The 27,980-nt window shown below is 30.2% G+C and overlaps 1 protein-coding gene across 1 annotated transcript; it reads left to right on the forward strand.

The window, feature by feature from the left end:
• Nucleotides 1–723: 723 nt before the first annotated feature.
• On the forward strand, nt 724–27,945 carry LOC136982681 (U3 small nucleolar RNA-interacting protein 2-like). Its single transcript, XM_067279245.1, has 14 exons — nt 724–871; nt 4,222–4,310; nt 8,889–8,998; nt 12,730–12,797; nt 12,948–12,989; nt 13,066–13,192; nt 18,440–18,564; nt 19,197–19,289; nt 19,370–19,470; nt 25,675–25,809; nt 26,050–26,112; nt 26,186–26,325; nt 26,816–26,889; nt 27,796–27,945. Exons 1-14 carry the CDS (start codon nt 815–817, stop codon nt 27,937–27,939), a joined length of 1,368 nt encoding a protein of 455 aa, XP_067135346.1. The 5' UTR covers nt 724–814; the 3' UTR covers nt 27,940–27,945.
• The last annotated feature ends 35 nt before the right edge of the window (nt 27,946–27,980 follow it).

Raw genomic sequence — 27,980 nt, forward strand, 5'->3', positions numbered from 1 at the left:
TTCGTTTTCGTTCCGTTGTATTATAAAGGTTTTTTGTTTTTTTTAAATATTAATATATTATGCCTTTAGGTAGTAATAATATAACATGTTAGCAAATTGTTTTATTGGAATTCTTTAAGTAATTGAGGCTATTTAGTGTTACTATTTTTCACTTCGTGCGTTAGTAATTCCAATGGAAATCGAATACAATAAATTTTAAATAGGTCTACGTTACTAGCATTTTTTACATTAATGGCCATTGTTGTTTAGAATAAAAATAATTTTTAATTCATTATTAAATTTGATAAATCAAACAAATCTTTCGAAACAAAGTCTGTACTTTTATTTCTTTTTATTTTTGTATAGTGTAGCATTTTTCATCCTTTTTACACTTGCGGGAATAGGAATAATATTTTGCAAACTAGCGGAAGGCTAAATGTAAATATTTTTAGATTTAAACTGCATAGACGCGCGATTGTCGTAACTTTATTTAAACAATTGCAATAATTAAAAATAAATAAAAACTGTTTATGTTAATTACAAGTTTAAAAACTTACTATTACAAAATTTCACGCCAGCGTACGAAATTTTTCGCGGGTCGTAGCGAACTCAAAGTTGAAGAAAACTGATATAGTGTATCTCATGGAGTTTAATAAAATTAATTATTTTTTATAATTATTTATTTGAACACTAAATGCTTTGAAAAAGTTACATTTAATTTTGATAAATTTTAAATTTAGAATGTGTACTGGCAACACTTAAAATTCAACTTGTCATGTGTTTCTCCATCGAAGACCACGTGTATATTGTTTAAGAGAAGTTGAAATTTTGAATAATGTCGTTGTTTATTCGTCATCCTCCTAAAACTGCTTCTAAACGTGGAAAAAGAAAGGTTTGGAAATCGTATTTTGATTATATTTATATTCCGATTAGTTGTTCTCAAATTATGATTATTTAATTGGTTAATGTTACCTTAGGTATCAAGATGGTGGCTCGTCTCTAATTCCAGTAAGGAACAGTGGGACGCACGTTCTAACCTAACCTAACGTAACCTATTCTAATAAATTACCATAATTATTAGCAGCCAAATTATTGGAATAGGTTAGGTTAGAACATGCGTCCCACTGTTTCCTTGCTGGAATTAGAGACAAGCCGCCATCTTGGCTACCTAAGGTAACATTAACCTCAGTTTTTACTTGGCACAATTTTTTACATCTCAGATGCTCTTCGGCTAGCGATATCAGATGTTCTTGTTTGAATAATAATATCTATCATTATTTTCTGTTTTGTTTTATGTACATTGTAAATTGAGGTCAGACTTTGTGAAAAATTTACTAATTACTGGCATTTACAACTTAAAAAAATTGAATAGTTAAATTACCCCAACCCCCAAAACAAGGCCTTTGTCTTTTAGAAATTATAACCAAAACTGATGACTATTTAGACAACAGTCAAAAGTTTTTTGAGTTTTTCTTTGGAAATGGTACTCACAAAATTTTTACCTGTATTATTGTTTTCTACAACTCTCTTCCAAGTGCCAAACATATCTTTTCTAAGAAAAAATATGACTATTGTCTAAATTGCCATAAGTGTAAAATTCATTTGTTTCGATGAAATTTTATCCTTATAAGCATAAAATTAAGCCATAAAACTGAAATAGTGTATGGGAAACCCACATGAACTTTGACCTATCTATCTGGAAGTTTCACTGGCACTTCATTGATAACAAGAAAGGCTAAATGAAAGTTTAAAATTTCAGCTGTCTAGATCCAGTAGATTTTTCTCTATAAGCATCTGCAATGCTGGACGAAGGGGAAAAAAAGAGAAAAATACAGCTTTTTGGCAATTTTTGCACTTTTTGATTGCTTATATTTCGTAAATCCCTGTACTGAAAATCCTGAAATTTTGTACACTACATTAGAAAACAATTATCATTCAAATAAGGTATTCAGAATTACTATAGGAGTTTGGGGGCAGAGAGATCAATTCCTGAAAATCGGCAACTCTCGTATATATAATCAGTTGGTGACTTTTTTACTTGAGGGGAGTTACTGCCGTGACTCTCAAAGTAAGTCTTCGTCTTCCTTGAACTATCAAATGACTATTTCATAGCAAACAAAGAAAATAAAAGTTGTTTTACTAAATTCAAATTTACATTATATTTTTAAAGATGCAACTTTGATACTTTTTCTGGACAGTTTACTTTCTGAACTTTTGCTGCATGTCTACAATTCTCCCTTATGTATACATCATTTACAATTTATGTGTAGTTTGAAATGTAGGGTCTAATAAATTTTCTTAAAATCAAATTAGAAACTGCATTAGGATGTCTATCTTTGCTGCATGAAATTATTGGACTTTTTTCTATTCATGGCTGAGTTATCTTACTCAGGTGAAACATCAATTGCTTTTTCTAGTTGTAGTAAAAATATAATAAATTCTGGCTTTGGATATAAAAGTCCCCCACAATCATTTAAATTTATTAGATTCATAGAAGAGACAGGAGTCTTCACTGATTCAATCATGTCCAAACAGCTAGAACAATCAATTAGCTCTTCTACAACCCTAAACACTCATTAATGTAGATAGGCCATTGTTACAAAACAAATATTGTCTGTTTACTGTTACAAGGTCTGGTTGAAAGCAGTTTCACTTCTGCTTCAATTACCTTCAGTACCTCTTTGACACTTCTAATTTTTTACATATTTTTGATTTGTTTGAAGTATAAAATTGCACTGAAAATCCTCCACTGTAAATTAATCTTACAAAAACAGTAAAAACCACTAAGAAAATAAATAATGTTAAATAATGATTCAAATAATACTGAAAAAATTAATAAAAACCATATTCAACTTGATCCTTTTTTTGTTTCCAGTACTGTTTAATGGTAATTAAATGTTTAAAGACAAACATTTTTGATCTGGTCAAGATTTTCAGGTCTAAGGGAAATGGAATGCCTAATTAAAACCACATTCAACTAGAGCCTGAGGAAGATATTGACTAGATCAAAAACATTTGTCTTTAAACATTTAATTATCATTAAACAATACTGGAAACAAAAAAGGTTTTAGTTGAATGTGGTTTTTATTAGTATTACTTTCCAGTCTTGTTTGTTGTGAAGTTATTTTTCCACTGAAAAATTAATAATTCTCACTTATCTCAGGAGTAGGCCAAACAGCAGCGTCGCTCTGTGAGGAAAATCTAGAAATTTGCTGCCAGACATGACACACCAGATAGGAGCGAATGGATAGGCTGTTTTATTCTGTGGGCTGTGCTTTGATTTATAATCTCCAAATTGTAACAGCATCAATATGTCATATGTAGAAGTATACCTATTAAATTTTTTGTTTTAGGGAGTCCTGAGACAAAGCAAAATACAGGCCAACACTCGTGTACAGAATTTTGTTTCCATATTTTTTGAACCAGGATTTTAAAAGTAAAAAATGCGAAAAAATCCAGAGGGTCAAAATTGGACCTATTACAATACTTTCATTCTGTTACTTTAACAGTAGAAAAATAAAAATAAAAAAGTGAAACATACCATAAATTTTTTCCATTGACTTGGTTTTTGTTCCATGGTTTGTTGTATTTACTATGTAACATGATGTAAGAAAGTTAGCAAGATTGGTTCATATCATGGTATAATTTATGTTATCACTGTTCAACTGTCTGCACAAGCAACAATAATTTTTATTGTAGATATTCATTGTAGAAGTTATGAACAAGATATGCTGCAGTAGAGCTCTGAAATATAATAGTATTAAATAGATATTAAGAATGTAATCAAACTAATTCCATTTATGAAAAAAAGCAGTTTGAAATATGCCTTAATGAAGATAAAATTGTATGAAAAATACAACAAAAAATTGTAGATAACAAAGTTCTTTCAATGAATATCTGTGGTGATAGATATCATAGCCTGAAAGCATTTGATTATCTTTCTATTTTTTTTGTATTTACAAGGAATTTTATCTTCATTAAAGCATATTTTTTAATTACATTGGAAATGTATTTGTATGATTTAAATATGTCTATTTAAATCATATAAATACATTCCGATAAGTAAAGAAAGGAAATATTAAAAAAAAATAAATCTATTACGCTATCAAGTTATGATAGAAAATTGAAAATTTAGGAAATTTGTATAATGTCAAACCATTATTGAAATCAAATTCTTGATCATATCTATTAAAATTTGCCTTTATATTGTGTTATTAACTATTGTTAATATATTACATGCAGATAAATGGAAAATTAGGAAGTAAAAAATTGGAAACATCAAAACAAAAGTTAGCAAAAGATGAAGTAATATCTAGTGATTCTGATTTGAGGTATGTTAAAGGTTATTTTAAATTATAATATTTAAAATAAATTATCTACTAGAATTAAAATTTTCAGAAATTTTTAACTCTCTTCAGTCTGTTTAGTATTATTAAAAATTATTTTAACTATATTTTTAATAAAACTAGTTATTATTTTGTTTATTTTTAAGGGTATACTATAGATTACTCCCTATGGAATTTCGTGTGTTTGGGTATATATCTGAACTCAGGGGACCGAGACGAGTTCAACGATACTCTACTTTTGGACCGGAGACGAAAAATAAAAAAGTTATAATACTTTTTTCCGGCGATCGCACGATGATAGGGAGTCACGTCGCTCTCCGCTAAGTCGGCCTCGCTATCGCAATCGGGAGTTGCGTAGCTTGCTGTTAAAATTGCCTTTAGTAGACGTTTCCCCCTTTTTTACTTTGTTCAAGAACTACCGTGAATTGATCACTAGTTTAGCACATGGCGGCATGTGGTGGCGCCCATACGAGAGGTCAGTCAGGCCGTCATGTTTGCTGCCATAAGTAACATTAACCGAAATGGCGATCGCGCGATGATTGGAAGTCACGTCACTCTCGTATCGCGTGTTTAACGCTCCGGGAGATGACCGTAGTCTGACGTCACAGTTTGCAGACTTTACCGCAAGATGGCAATACTAGCAACTACGGTGCCATCTGCATGAGAGCATTAAAAAAGTATGGTAACTTAAAAAGTGTGATAACTTTTTTATTTTTTGTCTCTGGTCCAAAAATAGAGTACCGTTGAACTCGTCTCGGTCCCCTGAGTTCAAATATATAATCAAAGTCCTGAAATTCCATATGTAGTAATCTATAGTACATCCATTTTTAAAAACAATTCTTAGTTTAAAAATTAATGTGTATATGTTTACTTTCTAATTCGGTTTGATCTCATTGAGTAATATAATAATTTTACCATTGGCATTTTCTCTCATCAAAACATCTTTTCTAATTATCTTTACATCTCCTAACATTCTGGAAAGGAGGAAAAAGAAATCCAGCCAAAAGGAGAAAGCAATCCCTAAGATATTGCTTTTTTTCTTCGCTAGTAGATGATTTGAAATTAGAATTATATTTACAACATTGGCAACAAAAAATGGTCGGACTGGTCAGACATTCTGTTTTTGTTTAAAATTATTTTTATCTGAGGAAGTGTTTAATAAAATGATGGTAATGCTGAATTTCTCTGTGTTCTAATGTTGATATTTGTGTTTTTGTTTTATCAAAATTTAATATATCTTTATGCTGTATATGTTTTTAATAGCATTCATCTTCATTGTTTAATTGTATCTGGACAATCAAAAGTTTATTTTTTGGTCATTTTGTTATTGTTTAATCAGTTAAAATATAGCCAATAATTTTAATCTAAATTAAAAACTTAAAAAAGAACTTATTCTCATTCCTAAAAAATAAATTAATATATAATTCTGATCACTGAAATTTTTCTGCTCTATGGGAACTAAGGAGGCCTTTTTCATTGCCTACATAGGTTCATTCAGGCTTACAATAAGTCAGATTATATAGAGAGGAGGGCTTGATGTACTGGTATCAGATTAGCCGTGAAAATTTCAGATGGTCTAGACCAGGGATGGGCAATCTTTTTCTATGTAAGGGCCGCATTTTAAAACTTTTGAACTGACGCGGGCCACATACAAGAGAAAAGAGAAAAAAAAAATGCCGGTAAATCACAATTATTTATTCATATATAATTATAAATTAGCATAGGTATACTTAATTTAGCTTCTGGAACTGATGTAAACATAATAGTCACTGCTAGTTTTAAATTAGTTTTGATGTGTCTGTTTCCCGGTTTCTTGTTTTAATTTTTACTAAATTCATCGCAGAAAAACTATTCACATACATAAGTTGTAGAAGTAATGTTTGAATTTTAGCTGCATACTTCCTTAAGCTGGGAAATTAATATATTTATTCATATTTTATACGACGCGGGCCACAAAAAATATTAATGCGGGCCACCGGTTGCCCATTCCTGGTCTAGACTTAAATCTGTGTCCTTCTGAATGGCAGGTATGCATTTTAGCTGTTACAACATCTAGTCATCATCTTTAATTTTATATTTGAAAAAAAATATAGCACATTTATTGGCTATTAACATGGGTGTAATGTAATTAATATGGCTATTAACATGAGTGTAATTAACAAAATAGATAAAGCATGGATAAAATGTTAAGTATGGATGTAATTAATATACAAGCATAGGCTGGGAGTTGATAGAGGTAAATTTGATTAAGTTACAATTAGAAAAATGGTTTATAGATTTGTGTATTAAATTTGTGTTAATTAGATTTGTGTATATTAATAATTATTTCAAAATAAACAACAATTATTATAGACAAACTGAAGGTATAAGTGTGGGATCAAAGATGGACCAAAATTAGCAGAAATAGTCACGAAAGATTTTGATAACTCATTGAATAAAATTGAAGGTGTTAAATTATGAGTGTAATGTTAATAGGTTTCTAACCCTAAAATATGAAAGAACAAGGAGGAAAAAGAAATCCAGCCAAAAGGAGAAAGCAATCCCTAAGATATTGCTTTTTTTCTTCGCTAGTAGATGATTTGAAATTAGAATTATATTTACAACATTGGCAACAAAAAATGGTCGGACTGGCCAGACTTGTTCCTACAGGTCACATGCATAATTAAAAGTTAGTTTTGAAATCTTATAACAGCAGCAATTATTTTTTAAAAAAATCATGTATAACATAGTCTTGTGCTATTTTTAAAATTTTATAATAAAGAAATTTAATATTAATCTTATATATAAAATTCTCGTGTCACAATGTTAGTTACCGTACTCCTCCGAAACGGCTTTACCGATTTTTACCAAATTTGATATGCATATTCAGTAGGTCTGAGAATCGGCTACTATCTATTTTTCATACCCCTACACCATCTCCCCCCTTTCAAAAATATATTTATATATAAATTAAGGCTTTTATGTCCAACAGATGGCGCTACCTTCCGACGAACTAAGTTTGCTTTTCTGTCAGGCATTATGCTTTTCTGTGAGAATGGACTGAAGCAGATCATTTTCTATCTATCTATATAAATAATATATAACGTTCGTTTGTTCTTTTCTATGTTGTTTATATTAGTTTTAGTTTACGTTGTTTAGCATCGCGCGTGAGTTCTTTTGTATTTTATTTAAATTTGGAATTGGTTATTCGGAACAGTATTCGAATGTTGTTAGCCTGACGATGGCCATGGAATGGGCCGAAAACGTTTGTTTATGATTAAAGTTAAAGGTTCTCAGCATCAAGGTGTTGTTGTCTTACAGTGTAATAGAGTCTGAGTGAGGTTAGGAGAATAACTATTAATTATTCCTATTTTATTAAAATTATTACTTAATATAAATATTAATATAAATAAAATATAACGTTCGTTTGTTCCTACCGATTCCTTTGAAATTTTGACACAACGTTGCATTCGAATACGCACGTGTTTTTATATAATATACATGTCGAAATTCCCCCCAGTGGGGGAGATGGACGGGATTAAGGCTTACCGTGAAGAACTCGGCTTCTATTATACTATTTTACATGCGTTTTTTGCGTTTTTAATTGCGTTTTAATAGGTTACGTCAACAGAATATACACTAAAAAGGGATTTTTCGATATTCCCCAGCGGGAAAAGTGACGGGATTAAGGCTTACTGTGAAGAACTCGGCTTTTATTATACTATTTTAGATGCGTTTTTGATTGCGTTTTAATAGGGTACGTCAAGAGAATATACACTAAGAAGGAATTTTTTGAAATTTCCCCCACGGGGGAAGTGTTACACATTTATAATAGATACATTTTGAGCCACAACAACGCGTGGCCGGGTCAGCTAGTGTTACTGTATATTTGTCTTATAAGATGCATCAAAGTTTGGTTAATGTTACCCCTATGGTTCCAAGATGGTGGCTCGTCTCTGATTCCAGCAAATAGAAGAAGGGAAACAGTGGGGATGCACGTTCTAACCTAACTTACCCTATTCTAATAAATTACCATAATTATTACCAACAAAATTATTAGAATAGGTTAGGTTAGGTTAGAACTTGCATCCCCACTGTTTCCTTGCTGGAATCAGATGAGCTGCCATCTTGGAACCGTAGGTAACATTAACCCAAATTTTTAACATTGATTTTTTGGGGGAAAGAAACATTCTTCACAATATAAGAGGAATCCTAATTTTCAGATAAATTTTAGATTCAAAATAATGCATCTTAAAAAAAATATGGTAATCGAAAATAAAATAATAAATGTTTAAAATTTAAATGAAGTGAGTAAATGTGGAATATTTTTGGTAATAGCGCATCTATAATTTTTAAACATTGTTCATTAAAGATTTATATATTAGAATATAATTAATTTATTAAAAATTTAATTACTTACAATGTCTCATTACTTTCTAAAATTCAGTTAATTCTGATATGATTTTATGTTAATGTTTTATGAAAATCTAAGTCTATATAAATGAATTCAAACTATCATGGTTTCTTTAAGGTAATATTTGTTGATTGAGAATTTCGTAAAGTTTCAAATATATTTTAATTTAGTGATATTGACGGGAAAAATAAACAAGATTTTGTAAGTGACGAAGAAGAAACAGTTCAAGAAAAGAGACTTCGTATTGCTAAAAAATATTTAGAAGAAATTGAAAAAGAAGGTAAAATTTCTTTTCTAAGACATAATATTTTCTTAATTGTTTTGTTAAATATATACCAGCCTTTTGTTTAACGAAAATTACATAGATCTTATATAGTCTAGGGCAGGGATGGCGAATCTTTTTGTGTCCGTGTGCCTTATTGTAAGCATACTTAGCTTTAAAGATGTTAATGCGTGCCAAAGTCTTAGACTTCTAATAATGATGTTTAAAGAAATTAAACGAATACCCTTTAATTTGAATAAATGTTAAAAATCTGATTGAAAAAAGGATGATGATGTGATAAACAGAAAGGATGATTGGAAAAAACAGAAATCATATGATACATTACATGCCAGATGATTTCTCTTACGTGCCACTTTGGGCACGCATCCCATAGGTTTGCCACCCCTGGTCTAGGGCATTTTGTTAATTTGTTCCTTAACTTTCATTTAACATTTTAAAATCTTGTCACAGTAGAGAAATATATTCACAAACTTACATATTTGAATTTTGATAAAATTCAGATGATGATAGATAATATTCAACACTGGCACTCCTTACCTAAGGATCAAGTTTCATTTCTATTAAGTGAATTGGTCGATAAATGAGGAGCTTAATTGTTTTATTTATTCTACAATAAGAAAAGATCTAAAGGAAATTCCTACTTGATAACTTTGCTTTAATTTGCATCTCCTTAAATATTACAGAACATAAAAATACAATCAGCAAAAATTATTAAATACCGTATCAAAAAAATTAAAGTTTATTCATTTAAAAAAGTCATTCAAATCAATAATTTAGTTATCAAATCTTTCAAAACAAGGTAATGGTTCCATGTCATTAGTATTATTGTTGGAGTTATTAGCAGGGTTATCAGGGAACCCCAAGTAAAAGAGATGACTGCAGAGAAATGGAAGTATTTGTAGGGGTAGGAATCATGGGTGTAGTTTTCAAGAAGAATCTCATGAGTGTGATCTACTTTGTAAGTTTCTGTTTTTACTTTCCCGGCTGTTATATATAAAACAGATATGTATGGCAATATTTTTCCTGAAGTGTGCTTTGTGATTCAATTTCAGGTTGAATGTCGAAATAAACAGACTAGGGTTTTTTATTGCCAGTTTAATAAAAATATTGCCAATTGGAAATTTTGGACTATGCAGCGCTGCATAGTCCAAAATTATCAAAAACCCCTGGTTATCATTGTAGTTGGCATTGCTGACATACACCACACCAGTGATGTTTACCCCAACTCAAAAAAATTACTCTTTCTCTTTTATAATTGGTGCTATTTATACTGTGACAATGCTGAACAATTAGTTAAGACAGTTGATAGGCACATTGGAAACCAGAAATTAACAGTAATTGAAAATCTCCCAATCTTTTAAATCTGTAGAAATATGCATCCTCAAGCACGTTTCTATGGTGATTACAGTGATTTCTTTCTTCAAACTACTGTATCTCAACAAGATTTATGTTTGGAGGAACACACGAGTTAGTTTTTTTCTTGTTTGGATGAGTTAAAATAAAAATTCTGGGAAAAATGTAGGCTTTGCCATTTTATGGTATGACATTTGTTTTTTTGTTATGTTTGCTTAATACAAACCTTGTTAATACAAAGTGCCAATTTTTAAGTCCCTTCAACTTTGTATTAATGGGGTTTGACTGTATATTTAAAACGTATAATAGAATTATACAATATTTTAATTTGCTCAAAGAAAACCTGTACTTTTTCTTACTTTCCTTGGTTACTTTAACAAAAGCTTGCCTGCTGGTTGTAGGGGTGTTGTAAAGGAGTAGATCGACCGGATGATAGGCCGGTATTACCGCTGGGGCATCCAGTAAACGGTACTTTAACATTTGTAAAATTTTATGAATCTTTTTCATTATTACTTGCAGTAATAATTTTGAATTTTAATAATGATTATATTTTTCTAATACCGTATTTTACGGACTATAAGATGCACTTTTTTCTTCGAAAAATTGCCTCCAAAATTCAGGTGCATCTTGTAGTCCGTTGCATCTTATAGGTGTTTTTAAAAAAAATTGCTTAAAAATTAAGGTGCATCTTATAGTCCGTAGCGTCTTATAGTCCGTAAAATACGGTATATTTTTTCCTATGAATATAAAATATAATTTAGAATAGAAAAAATGGTGAAATTTGTGTTATGGAGTAAATGATGACAGGTGATTTTTCATAGGAAATAATAATCTTTAATTAATAAACATCAAAAATATAATAAATTAATCTTTTCATCTTTAGAAACTTTAGAATTTTGTATTGAAATCTCAAAATGAAATGAGATTTAATATTTTAAACATTTTAAATATAAAACTGGTTACTTTGTAATTTGTACATTGCAAAATAACCAGTTATATGAGACCATAATTCATGAGATTTATACATCTCATGAATTAGTAAGATTTATTATTAATATATAAATAAAAAACTAATAATTCTTTTAGTTTGTCCAAAAATAATATGATTTAGTGTTTTTATTTTTTTAATAAAAAGCCTGCCAACTTTTTCTTAACAGAAAATTTTAAATGGAAAATTTTAATATTAAAATAAACTTTTTAATTCAGGTATGATAGCTGCAGTTATTCTGACAGCATTGATCATTCCCTTGTTATATTATGTATAGTTTTCAATCAGTTTTCTAAATCTAATTATGTTAGAATTAATAATAATAAGTTGAAGAAAAAGGAAAAGCTTAGAAATAAGGAAAAATTTATTTTTCTTAAAGTAGTTTATAAAGAAATATTTGGATTAATTTTGCCATATTATTGATTGTGATTACTCTTGATATACGAGATCTGTTAAAAAAGAAAATAACAAACTTTTTGAATTGGGCAAAAACTGAGTGTCCTGGTGTTGTGAAGTTGACAGCACTATTTTTGCAATAACCTACTAAGTAAGCTGCTTTTTCAGATTGTTGTTATCTCATTATGTTACCGCATTATTGTTTTGGCAATTTTTGCAATGTGTGATTTATAGGAGCAACGATGCAACATGAAGTTTTGCATGAAACTGGGGAAAGCTTTTATGGAAATACTTCAACTTTTGAATCAAGTGTATGAAGGTGCTTTAAGTCATATGCAGTGTTACGAATGGTTTACCTGATTCAAAAGCGGTCATCAATTAGTTGAAGATGACCCTTGACCATGAAAGCCTTCAACCTCAACTGATGACACTCAATTCAGAAAATCAGAGTCGTGCACTTTGAATTTTTGCCTCAAGATCAAATAGTCAGACGTCAATATTATACAAGTGTTTTGAAACAACTACATGAAAAAATTCACAAAAAGAGAGCAGAGTTGTAGCAAGAAAACTCATGGTTTCATGACAACACACCTGCTCACTCAGCCTTGTCAATTTGCCAGTTTTGTGCCAAAAACACTGCTGGGATGAGTGTGTGAATAGGGGAAGGGAGTACTTTGAAGGGGACAAGGACCAATAATTTTGAAGGGGATAAGGACCAATAAACCTTGGAGAATAAAAAGTAAAAAATAAAGTTTGGATATTTTTTGAACAGACCTTGTATGTTGTTTGTCAACTCTGAGTTATAACACCTTTTATTTTTATTACTTTTTTTATTGTTTTAATAAACAATAAAAACTTTATTAATATGAATCTCAATCATACTTTACAAGGAGATAAACATAAAAATAACAACTAAATATTATGTAGATTTAATTGTTTCAATAATAATAGGTATCAAAATTATTAATTTACAAATATTTGTAATGTTCAGAAGCAGCAAAAGCAGATAAAGATGATATTGATGAAGATATTGTCTCACATCGGTTAAGGAAGGATGTGGTAAATATGAATTAATAATTTTCATTTCATTCTGTCTTAACATAATAGTAAATATATATGTTTGTTTATTTCTTTAACACTAAATTTGATTTTTAAAATTAAAATTATGTATAAATATACACCTATTCTAAGTAAAAACTTATTTTATAGTTGAAACAGGCAGGACGATTACAAGAGAAGATTGCAAACAAAGTAAAGACTTTATGATTAGTTTTTACTACTAATTTATTAAAATGATAATTAACTCATCCATTTATTTTATTTAAAGTATGACTTCACTGAATCTGAAATTATCCATATCATGAAAGGACATAAACTACCTGTGACTTGTTTGGCAGTAACGTCAGATCAGAGATATATTTTTAGTGGTTCTAAAGATTGCTCTATAATAAAATGTATGTCATTATAAAGCTTTTACTATTGATTTTTCATAGTTATAATATAAAGTTTTATAGATGTAAAATTATTTAGTAATTCTTCTAAGAGCTTATCAAATTGTAATGCTCATATGTCATGGAAATGGTAAAGAAACCATAATACTGGAAGAATTTCATAAATGTATAAAACATGTCTTTTTGAACTAATTAAATTAAATGACATAATTCTGATTCTTAATTTTGTTTTATAATAATCAAATTACAGTAGAGAGTCATTAATCTGAATCAATTGGGGACTGGGGTTCGGATTAGTGATCTGTTCGGATAATTATGTACAAAAAAATATATTAACCTGTTCGATGTTCAAATTTTTCTCTGTTGCTTGTCGCTTCGTGTTGAATTTTTGTCGATTTTAAGCCTAACGAAAATTTTTATAATAATAATCGAGGCTATTGTATCGTTAAAAATTATTTCTTTATTTTGTACAAACAAAATAAGTATATTGAAGTATATAAAAACATGAAAATTATACTTTAGAAGTAAATCTAGTATCAAAAACGTTTGATTCAGCACGACACAGTCTGACTGAAAATCGTTCGGATAACCAGCGATTCGGATAACTGGGGTTCGGATTAACAACTCTCTACTGTATATATAATTTGAAAATGTTTCTGAAAAAAATTCTATGATTCGTGCAAGTAAAAAATTTTAATCTATCATATTTTACACCACAGAATCAACTTTTGCATATTTCTATGCATGTTATTTATATTATGCATTTTTGAATGTCTTTGTTCTACCTAAAATCATAATAACAAACAAAAAAATACAGAATGCAGTAAAAAATTTGAATTAAAAATTTTTCTTTGAAGACTTCAAAGAAAATTAAAAAGAACATCAGATTATTTGGTTAATGTTACCTATGGTTCCAAAATCGCAGCTCATCTCTGATTCCAGCAAATAGAAGAACAGTGGGGACGCACGTTCTAACCTAACCTAACCTATTCTAATAATTTTGTTGGTAATAATTATGGTAATTTATTTAGAATAGGTTAGGTTAGAACGTGCATCTCCACTGTTTCCTTTCTTCTATTTGCTGGAATTAGAGACGAGCCACCATTTTGGAACCATAGGTAACATTAACCGATTATTTTTGTTGAATTGGGAATTTTTTTATAAATTATAAATATGAAAGAACATTTGATTAAATAAATGATTAACTCTTGTGTAATGTTATCTTTGTGTTATCTTTATCCTTACAAGAAAGTATATATTAAGGTATGTTAATGCAGTTTAAGTAAAGTTAAAATAATGTTTTTTTTTATTAAAATACTCTCAGAAGATGAGATTGTTTTGTTTTCTAAATATGTTGGAATATTTAAAAGAAATTTGTAGCTTATTAGATTGATACAAATGTCATTAAACTTACTTGTTTTTTTCAATATTTATTGAAAATGAAGTTAGTTATTACTATTATTCAATTGATTATCTAACATAAGATTCCAGCCCATTAAGGCTATACAGGCAATCAAAACAAACATATTTATAAACAGCATATTTATGTCTATAAATAGGCCTAACTCACAAATAGAACCTGCCAACATAAGGCAATGGATGAAGAATGGAGATTGTTGTTATTGAAAATGTTATAAGATTGATTTTGAAATATACTTTTAATTTAGTGTACATAATGTCAGTTAATTGATGATTTTTTTTTGTTTACTGTATATATATATAATTTAACCACTGCAGGCCTCGGAGTCGCTCACTTTTCTCACTTGTACTCACTTTTCTGAAGTATCGTCACTTTTCTCACTTTTCAGGTCATTTTCTCACTTTTGTCACTTTTTTGGTTATTTTCACGTGCTTAGTTAAGATGTGGGACAAACCAAAAATAATTTTAAAGCCAAACGAATTGCCGAATTATAGGACTATCGGAATAGAATTTTTTAGAAGAAAATACGCGGCCCTGAGCAGACTCAAAATTGCAACTGCCCACTCAGTGTCGTTAGGTTATAGGAAACAAAAATTTATTTAACGTATTTAAAAAAATATTTTATGCACTTAAAAAATCCCTCTCATTACAAATTCAGAAGCCAGTGTTGAGTAAAGTTATGTACTCATGCCATATTTTCATTATTCGCCAAAATCTACCTTATCCGAATTGCATTTACAGAGTTTAAAAATAAGTATTCTAAGCATCCCTGCGGTTTTGGCTGTTTTCTAAGAAAATCACTAAAGTCCTTTTGCAGGGGAAAACACATTACGCAGAGGGATTAATCTCTCAAGCTGACAACACTGCTGCCGCTTTTAAATTCAAAATATATAATTATTAAAATTAACACGAGATAGTAGCGTAACCTCCTACCACTTAGTTATCCTGGTTATAGCCCAATAATTTGGCAGATTATTTGGTTTTAATTAACAATCGGGTTATGGAGTTGTCGTTTACAAAAATATTTTTTTACTTGATTTATCTTTAAATAATTTCATAAACTTGAGTTTAATAAAATTACTTTAATGATTTCATAGCATATTGTTAACGTTAAATCACATCTACATCTTCCCATAAATGTATGTTTAAATTGACTATAAATATAATTATTCCATATAGTAAGTGTTATTTTCATAAAATGTGTGATTACTTTGCTTGTGAAATATCCATTTTTTAATCTTCACTTATGCCGATTATAATTGTGCATTAATTGAGAGACTAAAAAAGTAAACGAAAATGTAAATTCATATTTACATATAAAATTTACCAAATAAATTAAAATATTCGAAGTGTTGTAAAAAGTACAACACGTAATTGCTTGTGAGAAAGATTTTCACACGCTTCCCAAAGGTTAACAACTTTGCAACGATGTTGCATAAGTTTTTAACCTTTTAACCGATGGTTTTTATTCATCTGCAGGAAAAAGTTCTTTTTTATTTATGAAATCATTAATAAAATATTATTTTACTTATATTATTTGGAGTACTGTATATTTATTTCAGATTTATTATTTTATTTTGAAATCAATATTTACACATCTCGAAGCATTAAAAAATAAACAGTTTCTGATAATGATAAATATCCGAGAATAGCCAAATTAGTGAAATCAGCATCGAAAATCCCGTTCCCATGAAAGAGAGGATCAATTTTATGCCGGGCACTTTCTCTTGATAGAGCATCAGTGTTGGAAAGAATGCTTAATTCACTTTTGATTGTTAAGGAGGGACTGAACATGTATGACCAAAGCCCACACCTTGTACCTATTACAAAGGACGACTGAAGTTAGCTTCCTCGGTGCATAGAAATTATCAAGAACGATTGGAAAATGAAAAGAAGTTAAAAGAATAAGAGAAACGGAAAAAAGAACACAGAATTGTTTTGAAGAACAACAAAAGAAAGTTGTTCGTAACATGAAGATTATGGAACTGCAACTGAGTTTATACCAGAAAAATGTAGAAAAAAATGAAATACATGCGACAGTCCAAGTTTTGTTAGAAGCAGCAAACAAAAAAACTGGAGAAGGCTATTAACAGCAAGAACATGAATGAAGTACAAGCAGCACGTGTGATGCTTATTAGTGTTAAGTGTTCAAAAGCAAGAGGAAGCGAAAAAGAAGGAAGCTGATAACATGCAGAATAATCTTAATAAAAGAACATCATCTCTTATGACTGATTATTTACAGAAGCCAAAGACTTTTCAAGTATTCATGGTTTACTTGAAATACAGAAGCCACTGGTTATCGGGAGACAGAAAAAATACGCGATATAACCGAGTAATAAAAATTCTGGGCTTTTACTGAACAGATTATACATGCTATGGAATTGCTATTCTTTCATTAGCAAGTGTTTCTGATATAAAATAAGCTTAGTTTTTCAATCGTGAATTTTATTCTTAGGTTATATCGAATTAATTGACGTTTACGTAAACATCGAAACCATGAACGCCCATTTAGCATTTATTGTTTCTTTAACAATGACATTGAAAGACAAATACTGTCGATATAAAAACAAAACATCAATTGCGATTTTATTATACAGTACTATGTAAATCGCTTATTAGAATTTTGTGTAGTTTATATTTTTCAATAAAAATTATAAATGCTGTAATTGAAAATTTAAAAAAATGAATATTGAATATATAATAGAACATCAAAACTTATAAAATTACAGAGTAAAAATTTTCTAAAAAGCAAAATAAAGTTACTACTGTATAAAAATTTTAGAAGTTTTCGTTCAGAATTAGAGAAATCGTTTCCTTACACATTATGCGGTGAATTCGAAATTTTACACCTTTATGTGAATTGACGCAATACCGTTAATTCACATAAAGGTATGAAATTTCGAATTCACAGAAACTTGTAAATGAGGAGACTGTACTTAAAACTAATAAATAAACAACTTTTATATCAAAAGGAAACAAATGACAATCGATCTATCCACCTGTTCTGCATATTTAGCTCTTTCTCGTATTTCGTTGCAAATAGAAATTCAGTGGCAATTGGTAATTTAAAATTAATTGACTCAAATGCTTTTAAAATTTGGGGGACCAAAAAAACGCGATATAACGAGTGGCTACTATATTACAGTATATACAGAAATTTTTAAAATGTGTTTAACCATAACAGAATAAAAAGAAAATAACAATTTTTACTGCTGTTTTGCTGAGTTTTCCTTCTGTGTTTTCACTTTGTTTTGTCACTATTGCACTCACTTTTTATTCACTTTTTCTGTATTTGAACTCACTTTTCTCACTTTTTCAAAGGGGAAATAGCACTCCTAGGCCTGCCACTGCTACTTTACAAACTGATTAAAACTAGAAATTAATAAACACTTCAATGACCTAACAAACCAGTAACAAAATTATAAACAAATTGTGAATGTTTTTGACTGTGTTAAATGTGTGAAAACGTTCCACAAGATGCACCTCTTACATAATGAATCTAAACCAAATGTCCTTAAACACCTGGAACAAGTAGAAATTTACAAGGCCACCCACCATAACTCAGCCATACACTATTGCAACGTTGACTCCTATCCCACAACCTGAAAGTTTTTCTATGAAATATAAACTCCCTTTCCCCCCTCTTTTTATGTCATACACACCTTTCCCTACACACACGTTTGGCAATCCCCAGTGTTTTCTCAACACTTTGTTGCCTGAAGATGCCTGTTTAACACTGGTGAAAACATTTGCACTTTGTTTGGTTATTGCAGTGTTTATTAATTTATAATTTATGAGAAATATTTTATTCATAACTATTTCTACTGTAGGGTGTCTTCAAACAGGAAAGCGTTTAAAGACAATTCATGGAGGAAGAAAAGGAACAGAAGAACAACATGTAGGACATACTGGTCATGTTCTTTGTCTTGCTGTCTCTTCAGATAGTAAATATTTGGTATGTATTCTAATGCAGATCATTTTCTTCTAAAATAATATTTTAATTATTTCAGTATGAAAAGTTCATATGTAAATAAATATAACATGAACTGTATTTTATGTGAATTAAAAAATAATTAGCTCTTATTAAAGGGAATTATACTGCATTTTCACACAATCCACGACTCACTTTAATCTCTATTTACCCACAACCTCAATTGCAACTGTCGCCAGTCGAAAGTCGAGCCATTCGCACAGGCAGTCTGCTTGAGAAGAACCCAGCTATTGCATGCAATGATAAAACTGACATAACTACTCGATAAATCATGAACATCAACCAAAAAAAAAAGTGGAAGTTTTGGTTAGAAATAAATACTTTTTCTTGCCATATATCTAATATAACCAGATCTTGTCTCTCCAAATATATTTTATTTTTTCTGTTGATAGCCTGACACTTGTTTTGCAGAAATTGTTTTGCAGAATTTAGATACATGCACTTAATTATCTACATAAACATATTCAAAAAAATGTATTTTTATTAATTCTATGAATGTTTATTTCTAGATATAATTTGACAAGGAAATTGAATAATTATGACATTAAATAATTAATAATAATTATAATTAAATAAATTTTTTATAAATTTTGTAGGCTTCAGGATGCAGAAATAATTTAATTCATATTTGGAATGTTGAAACAATGGAGAAACTTCACACATTTAAAGGACACAAAGATGCTATCTCAGTATGTTAATTATTTGTTTTTTATTTTCCTCTTTAATGCTAAATTTATTATTTTTTGTTACATGATTTCATATTTTTCAGGGTCTTGTTTTTCAAAAAGGAACTCATCAGTTAATTAGTACTTCATTTGATAGGTCTGTGAAACTTTGGAATTTAGATGAAATGACTTATATAGAAACATTGTGAGTGCAAAAATTTTAGGTATATAAAGCATTTATTATAGTATGTAATAATCCATTTACCCTTGTTTAAAATTTAATATATAATTCAGGTACAGCAAAGTGTTGAAAATCTAGGCTGATTGGGTTCAGACCCCACCCAGATTTTCAAATATATGTGTAAATTACCGTATTTTCTGACACATAAGATGACTTTTTAACCCAGGAAAATCTTCTCAAAAGTTGGGGGGGCGTCTTATAGGGCGAGTATATCCCAAACTCTATATTTTAACTGTAAAAGTTGGGAGTTGTCTTATATGCTGGAAAATAAGGTAGTATCCATTTTTCGATGACTGAATCCAGACTTTTGACATCTGGATTTTCAGCAGTTCGCTGTATTTTATTTCAAATAAATTTTTAATATAACATTAATCAAAATATGCACAATGTTTTTGTTATCATAAAAAGTTTTTTTAACTTCAAATTTATAAGTGAAAAGGACAAATTCATATTATCAAGCTGTAAGAAACAAAGTTGAGTTAAAAGTTTATGGAAAAGAAGCTAATTTTTTTTTCTTTTCGGTATTATTATTTAATTAATTATGATTGTGTTTATTAGGGATTTTTGGCAAAATATCAAATAATTATTCAGATGTTATTGTTGCTGAATATTGAATATTCTTGCTTTCTCTGACTACAAAATATTGAATATCAATTGATTTATTGTATTTGGAACTTCCTGAAACAAAAGGCTTAGTACATATATTTCAATAACACTCCTATAAAAACTGATATGCTGAAAATTATTATTTATTTTTATATTAATAAATCAAGTACTTTAAGATACTTTGAACAATTATTTTTTTATTTATAAAATAAATGCTTGAATTAAAAAGTTTATAATAAATTTAATGGGTCCGATGCAATGAGACTAATTTTTCCACAGCAGTATTAGTAAGTAGCATCCTTAAACTACCCTGTTTGTCTATTTGCAATCATGATAACAAAAGAAACCCTTACTATTTTAAATAGCATGTTGCCAAATTCTTTCAAATACTGTGTGAAGAAGCAATTGACAATATTTTCACAAAACTTAGTGGCAATTAGCAAAACTTTTGAATAAAATTATGATGAAAGTTTTGTGTATACGCATGCTTCAATATAATAATTAAACTTGCCAAAATGAAAGAATAAGGTATTTCCAGCATTTCAGCTTTATTTAAATAAAAAAGCTTGATGGGTATTATATTCTTAGACATTTTTAAGAAGGTTTTTAAGTTTCTGAATTGATTAAAAATTTTTTAATTAAAAAACTTTACTTTGCCATATTACCTCACCATATCCTATATATTTTTTATATATTATTAAGATCACACCATTACTGAGCTTAAAGTTTTACGAGAACTACAAATTTTTTAAATATAATGAATTGATCAATTTCGTGTAGTTTGCCTGATATTGTTAATGCTTAGTAAGTGTTCTTGTTTTCCTTTGAAATTTCTTGAGATTTGTGTGTGTCCAGTGTATAACTCCAAAAGAATAAGTGAGTACAGGCACAACATATGTATTAATTGCTTTAATAGTATTATTGCATTTAAGTGTGTTCTTAGTACTGCATGTAATCTATTCTTGTATTTGAGGGTTAACCTTTGTTTTTATTTGTACATGTTCTATAACTTTGGCCTGCTGGAATCCTAAATATTTGTTTCCTTTTCCATGGGATTTCATAATATATCCACTTTTGGGTACAAAGTTTGAGTGGTTTCTTCAGAACTCCTTTTTCATTGTGGAGTGTTTTGCATTTGTCTAGACCAGGGGTCAGCAACCTTTTGGCAGTGTTGTGCAAAACCTAAGTTATAGCGTTATTCTGGATGCCGACATAATTTTACCAATTTTATTACATATGTTATGGACAAAGTGATTAATCAGGCATTATTAGTAATGCCCAGTCATTATGAATAATGACCAAAAAGGGTGTGCAGTGTGATAAATATTGATTAATTTATCAAATTGACCAGTCATTATGAATACTGCTATCACCTAGTTAGGCAATAAGTGATGATAATACGTCGAGGAGTGATCATCCAACACGCTAGCCAATCGGCACTCTGAGTTGCGTGTGCGTATCGCGTTGAGTACCGAATTTTAAATTCTGCGACATTTTAATTTGATTAAAAAACTCCACTTATTTCATTTTAAAATATTTATTTTTTGTGAATTATTTCAAAGTATTTTATTAAAAGTTGGTCTGATTATGATGGACTTTGATTAACAATTTAACTTCAAAATTATATATTTTTGAATTATGTTCTTACATTGAAGCACATGCATAACACATAGATGGCAACAAGGAGCATAAGCACGTAATATAAATACACAAGCAAGAGATTTGTTTTTAATATACCATGGCCTACACTGAATTACAGCTTCCATTTAGATGTGTAATTAATAATTAAAATATAATTTATACTGCATTTCTATTCAATCAGAGTGCCAACCTCTGGTCTAGACTAAATTCCTTTTGTATATCATTTGTGTGTGTAGTTTGCAAGAAACAAAGAAGACGATTCTGTGTGGATGAATAGAGTTTATCACACCTCATGTACAGTACATGGACAATATTAATGTGAACAGTGTTGTTTTATTATGTCTGATATTGTAACCATATTTTGTTTTGTTCAGTGTTAGATAAAGTGTTTAGTGCAAGGCAGAACCAAAGAAGACTCAAATCTCTGTGAAAAATTCCTTGCTTGATTTGTTTTTGTGTGTTAAAGAGGTTAAGATGTAACATTGTTCTTCAGTGAAACATGATAAAACCAAGCAAACTAATAAGTTAGGATGAATTTTGTAGATACGTAGTGTGCGTTGCAGCCAAGTGTGTGGGACACTCAAATGCTTTTCTTTAAATCAATGTGAGCCATGTGTATGTTTCTGTGTTGCTTATGAACTTGCTGTAGGATAACAAAGCCAATGAGTAGTTGTTCTTTGCAACCTTTGTGATTTCTATTGCAGCATTTTGTTGTTCTGTAAGAATGTTATGTTCATCAATATAATTGTATATTTTGTTTGCAATGCAAGAGGTAAAGTATTGGAAGACATGTAATTGGTCTGTTATTGTGCAGGGTCTTCGGTGTTGTTTTTTGGTTTCATTTAGGTGATGCCGTGTGAAAAAATTTGGCACACAGTATTTTGTGGATTTTTGATGATATGAATTAAATGTTTAGCTAGTTCCTGATGCAGAGATGTGGATTTTTTGTACCAGATATTGTGAATGTTGTCTACAGCAGGTGTTGTCCAGTTTGTGATTTCTGCATAGTTCAATGGTTGTCTTGTGCACTTATTTCAACACAGTGCGTACTAGGTGTGTCCTGCCTGTCTTTGCTCTCCTCTTTGATGCAGTCTGCATCAGCATTGTGCTTGACAGCAGTAGACCAAGAGAAGATCAATAATTTGTGAGTTTTTCAGTTGGCATGCTATTGTGTTGGGAATCAGTAGTGCATTTGGTATTAATTTCACTGTAGAAGTTTTTTGTTGTTTGTGAATAATTTATTTTGTTTCCATACAGAGCAAATTTTGTATTGTTTGAGTTGCCAAGCTTTAGCTGCAAGTTTTTGTTTGTGTGTGTGTCAATGTATTCTGTGATGTAGACATTGTGTTGTTCGTACTTTGTGTGTATTTTAATTTTTTGAAAATTTTTTTAGTTGTTTCATTAATTTACGTGTTTTTTTGTTATTTGCATATAGTGTCAACCTGCCTAACTGGTAGTCTAATATTGTTTATTTGTGTTTCTATTATTTGCCAAGCAGGCTTATGATGTAGTTTTAGTCCATGGTAGATCACTACTATGACTGCACCAGCATAAACTAATGAGTGGATGTTCGAGAGTGAAGAAATAGAATGAGTACAATCTGATAATATGTAAGTGTTCACATATTGTAGCGTTTTCCCTACCAGTTTAGAAGTGTTGATTTTGGGAATGGCTGTTGTGCAAGATGCAGGGTCTGTGTCTGTAAATTTAATGAGTACTTCCTGGAAAAGAAGAGAGTGAGTATGAATTAAACCTGAATCTATTTCAGGTAATGAAGTGTTGATACTGTCAGTATCAGTGAAAATAGTGGTGGTAAGAACAGTATTGTCAATGCATCTTGATGATCCTGAAAGACTATGTGATCATTGTTTATTGGTGTAATTGTTCTGCAATTTGTTGTTTGATATGTTCTACCGTTGTTTGTGCTATTATACATAAGAATTGTTCTTTTTTGATCAACAACCCTTTGTGCAGTGGCAGTGAGATGAGGATATTGTTGTGAGAACAAGTGATGTAACTGTTGTCTATTCTGTCATGTCTGTTCAAGTTTTGTGATGGTATAGTAAGTACAGATGATAAACTCATTCATGTAAGTTGCCAACTTTTAGGAGCAATAAGTTAATTGTGTGTCAGGAAAACCTAGGGGCAAATTGTATGTGGGTGGTGGTGGCAGAGGCAAGGATGACAAGTGTCTTACAAAAACTGTTTATTTTTTACTTAAATTCAACTTACACTATGAACAAACGTGGACTTTCTTAAAGATTAGACGTGAGGTAAAATGACTGTTGATATTGTAGGGTTGTCCAACAGTCAAAGACAGTGATGCAGTCCCAGAGCAGAGACAACATAAGTGAGTGTGTCTTCTTAGTTAAGAAGTCTTGAAGAGACAGACAGGGGTTGGCTGAGATGGAACAGTTCAGGGTTGGAGAAGATGTGACGCTGGTCAACCACTGCCAGAATTGGAGACTTGACCTTGAGACTCTGGGGTTTTATAGGATTTTCCCTCAAATCTCACCCTTTTGATTGGCCCTGTCCTTCCTCCCCCTTACTCCAATTAGTCATTCTTTCATCTTTAAGCAAAAACTGAGACCGATCCGGGACGGGAAAAGTCCGAGAGGTGTTGACAGAGCTTTTGAAGTATGTGCTTGTATTTTACTCCATTATGGCCCTTTTCTCTGATCTTTTGGACTCAAACGATTTACCAGATGTTCTTGTGGCCGTTAACCCCTTATCAGTTTCAGGCTTAACAAATATCCTTTTTGGTCATTAACCTCCCTTTTTCTCAATTGTTAGACCTGACACTTGTTCACGAGCACCTTGACAAAGCTCCATCTCTCTCGGTTGACATTCCCCTCTGTTGTTTATCATTGTGTCGCATTTGTTTTAAAACGTATGTTGTTTCCTTCCTTTCTGATCTACCTCACCAACACAAGCTCTTGTTCCAGTTTAACCTCCGAAATTTCCTGACTTCGAAACTTTATAATTACCCGTAATTTTGACTTCATTTTAGGAGTTTCACATTCATTTCTGTTGTCCATTTCATTTGTTGGCATAGTTTACCTGCCTGAGTGGTCTGTGGCTAGATTGCCTCAAAAACATCAAGTTTGGCTGGTTTTCCACAACTGGTGTAGACATTGCATTAGCCATTCTTGGATCAATGCTGCTTTCACCACTGGTGGCCAACAGAGACTAAGGCAGAGGCTCATGTTTCAAAAATATGTCAAACTCATGAGCACAGAACTTGTTAACTCGGAAAATGTCTGAGCCTGTATTACACTTGGTTTATGTTATCACCATGGTTAGATCTCTTCAGGTGTGGGTTTAGTCACTCTTGGCTTCATTTCTCCTCACAGTTCTATTAAGTTTATGGCAATGCAACACTTGGGTGATCTGCCTAGGAGGATACCTTCCAGGAAATCTTTTTAAGGGTAACTGGTCCTTATTCAGGTGTTACAGACATGGAGAAAACCCAGAAAACTCCATGTGGCCAGCTCGTCCTGGTGAGGCATGAACCCATGACCAAACTCCCAGTGTTCAGGGAACTGAACCGCTTGGCTTTCTGATGGGCCTTCTCCCCACAGACCTCACTGGCATGGGTGACCCCACCAGGAGCAGATGCTCTCTCCAGCTGGCATAGCTCTGTGGTTCATTAGAATTACTGAGCTCTCTCACCATAGCAAAGATAGTGACTGGAGAGTAAGTTATTATTATTACCATTATGCAACATTCAGAATATATTCTGTTTTTACATACAAGCTTTTGACAAAATAAAGTGACTATCATAAAAAGTTTTATTTTATTTTTAGATTGTCAATTACTACTATGGATATTATTTCATGATTTAGACATATTTTTAGTTATACATATCATCATAAAATATTTTAAGAATCTGATTGAAAATGCGGGTGTTTTCTTAATTAGATTTGGTCACCAAGACGTTATAACTGGAGTTGATGCAACAATGCAGGAAAGAGCACTTACATCTGGAGGGAGAGATAACACATTAAGAATTTGGAAAATTGTAGAGGAATCACAATTAGTTTTCCAAGGAGATGGGTAAGTTAATAGTAAACAACATTTTTATATAATTTATACATACTTTTTGCCTCTCTTAAACAACTGTGAACAGACATATTTAATTATAATTAACTGTAATAAAAACTACTTTTGTTTATAAATGAGATATTGGTTAAATTTTTTCACCTGCAGTTATGGTATAACAAGTTATGATTGCATATTTTTTTTTTTCAAAATTATGATTTGAAATTAAGATATGGTTAATATTGTACATTCCAGGTCTTCAATAGAAAGATGTTGTTTGATAAATGATCAGCATTTTCTTTCAGGAAGTGACAATGGGTTAGTTAAAAAATTATTTTAATTTATTTTTACTACTAAATATTTGATTTACTGATTATGTTTTATTTTAAAGTTCTATAGCTGTTTGGGGTATACAAAAGAAAAAGCCGTTAAATGTAATTTCTAAAGCTCATGGAGTAAATGAAATAAATGGAGAGCCCAATTGGATTACTTCACTGACTGCTTTGCAGAATACTGATATTGCTGCTTCAGGTAATTTTTATTATAGATACTCTTATGGTCATTATGAATGTAATACTTACTAGATTCTTTAAATTTTAATTAAATTTTATCAATTATTTAATAGTTAATTTTTTAATTTATGGAATATGATGAAATAAGCATTTTGGTCTATGTATGTATGATTAAAAGCCTAAAAGAATTTTAACTGATATAAACAAAATTAAATTAAATACATTTAATGTATTGTATTGAAATATTAAATAGAGATCTTTTTATCAATCAATCTGTGCTTGTAACTTGTTCCATTCTGCAGGCACTAGTGTGTGAAAAAAAACTATCCTGAGTTTGGCTAGGTCCACAATGGATCAGGCCTAACATATTGAGGTTTCTGATAAACCTTTTGCAATCATATCAAAAAATTTAAAAGTTACAGTATATGAAGATCAATAATTAATATACCTGATAAATATTTATTTTATTAATATATTTTGATGACATATTATTTAAATAATCTCTTTAGGCTCACAAGATGGAAAATTAAGGTTATGGAAATGGGAAGATAAAATTTTAACTCCTTTACATGAAATACCATTGGTAAGATATTATTACAAAAATAATTTTATTATAAAGATACTTATTTGTTCTAGTTATAATATCAGTTGAGTTACTAAACTCAAAATAATACAAGGAAATGGAAGTTGTTTTAATCCCAATTTGTGTAATCCGAAATTATTGATGAATAGCATTAGATATAAGTAAAACAATAAGTAAAGGATTATTATACATTTTAGAAAGTTTATCATTAGTTTTTATCTCAGCCATATTATATTATTGGAGACACTAAGATTCCAGTCTCTAGTGATGATGGTATCACTAGAGTATGATTTTCTTAATTCTAGGATCTTGTGATCTGTTTTCAGATGGTAGAGTAGTACAGCATGAATTAAATGTCAATTATAACTGCAAGATTTCCCTACGTTGCCCATCCATATAGTGCTAGTTTTTCTGTCCTGCATGGTGAAAATTTGGCATTAACATTCTTAAGAAATATTAGGACCTAAAATAGTCTTATATTTCAAAAAGAAATAGGACTGTGTTCTGCCTTAAGACACTAATATACTTTTATTCTTCCAATATTTTGGTTAGAATTTTTCAACATCACAGCCACATGAAGTGTTTATGTACTGTACCAGTATTACCATTGCATTATTACATTGTGCTATTTCAAGATAACATTAGCATTGGATAATTTTTAATGCGAATAATTTATCTCAGCATTTTTTTGCTGTCAGAAACTTTTAAATTTTGAACATTTTCATTATAAAATTTTAATAGTTATTAAATTTTTTTGTTTTGTTTAAATATGTAATGTGTACTGGTATATTTAGTTTGATCATTAACAATTAATAGATTAGTTTCTTTAAGGGCAATAAACTGAAATTTTAAAGTATAGATAAAGTTCTATTCTTCAAAATAATTGTTATATATTTTCTATTTCAGGTTGGATTTATTAACGATATTAAATTTATGCCATCTGGTGACTATTTAGTTGCAGGCATAGGACAAGAACACAGATTGGGCAGATGGTGGAGATTAAAAAATGCAAAAAATGTTGTTGTAGTAATAAAATTAAAAAGACTTTAAATTATATATTCTCTAATGTGTCTTGATTATTACATTATAAC

Source organism: Centruroides vittatus, unplaced genomic scaffold, assembly GCF_030686945.1.
Source record: "Centruroides vittatus isolate TY-2023 unplaced genomic scaffold, ASM3068694v2 contig_862, whole genome shotgun sequence".
Lineage (NCBI taxonomy): Eukaryota > Metazoa > Arthropoda > Arachnida > Scorpiones > Buthidae > Centruroides > Centruroides vittatus.

Coding starts and splice junctions, on each gene's coding strand:
- LOC136982681 (XM_067279245.1), top strand. CDS start 815: ATGTCGTTGTTTATTCGTCATCCTCCTAAAACTGCTTCTAAACGTGGA. Junction 4,311..8,888: donor TCTAGTGATTCTGATTTGAG/GTATGTTAAAGG, acceptor ATTTTAATTTAG/TGATATTGACGGGAAAAATA. Junction 19,471..25,674: donor ATGACTTATATAGAAACATT/GTGAGTGCAAAA, acceptor TTTCTTAATTAG/ATTTGGTCACCAAGACGTTA.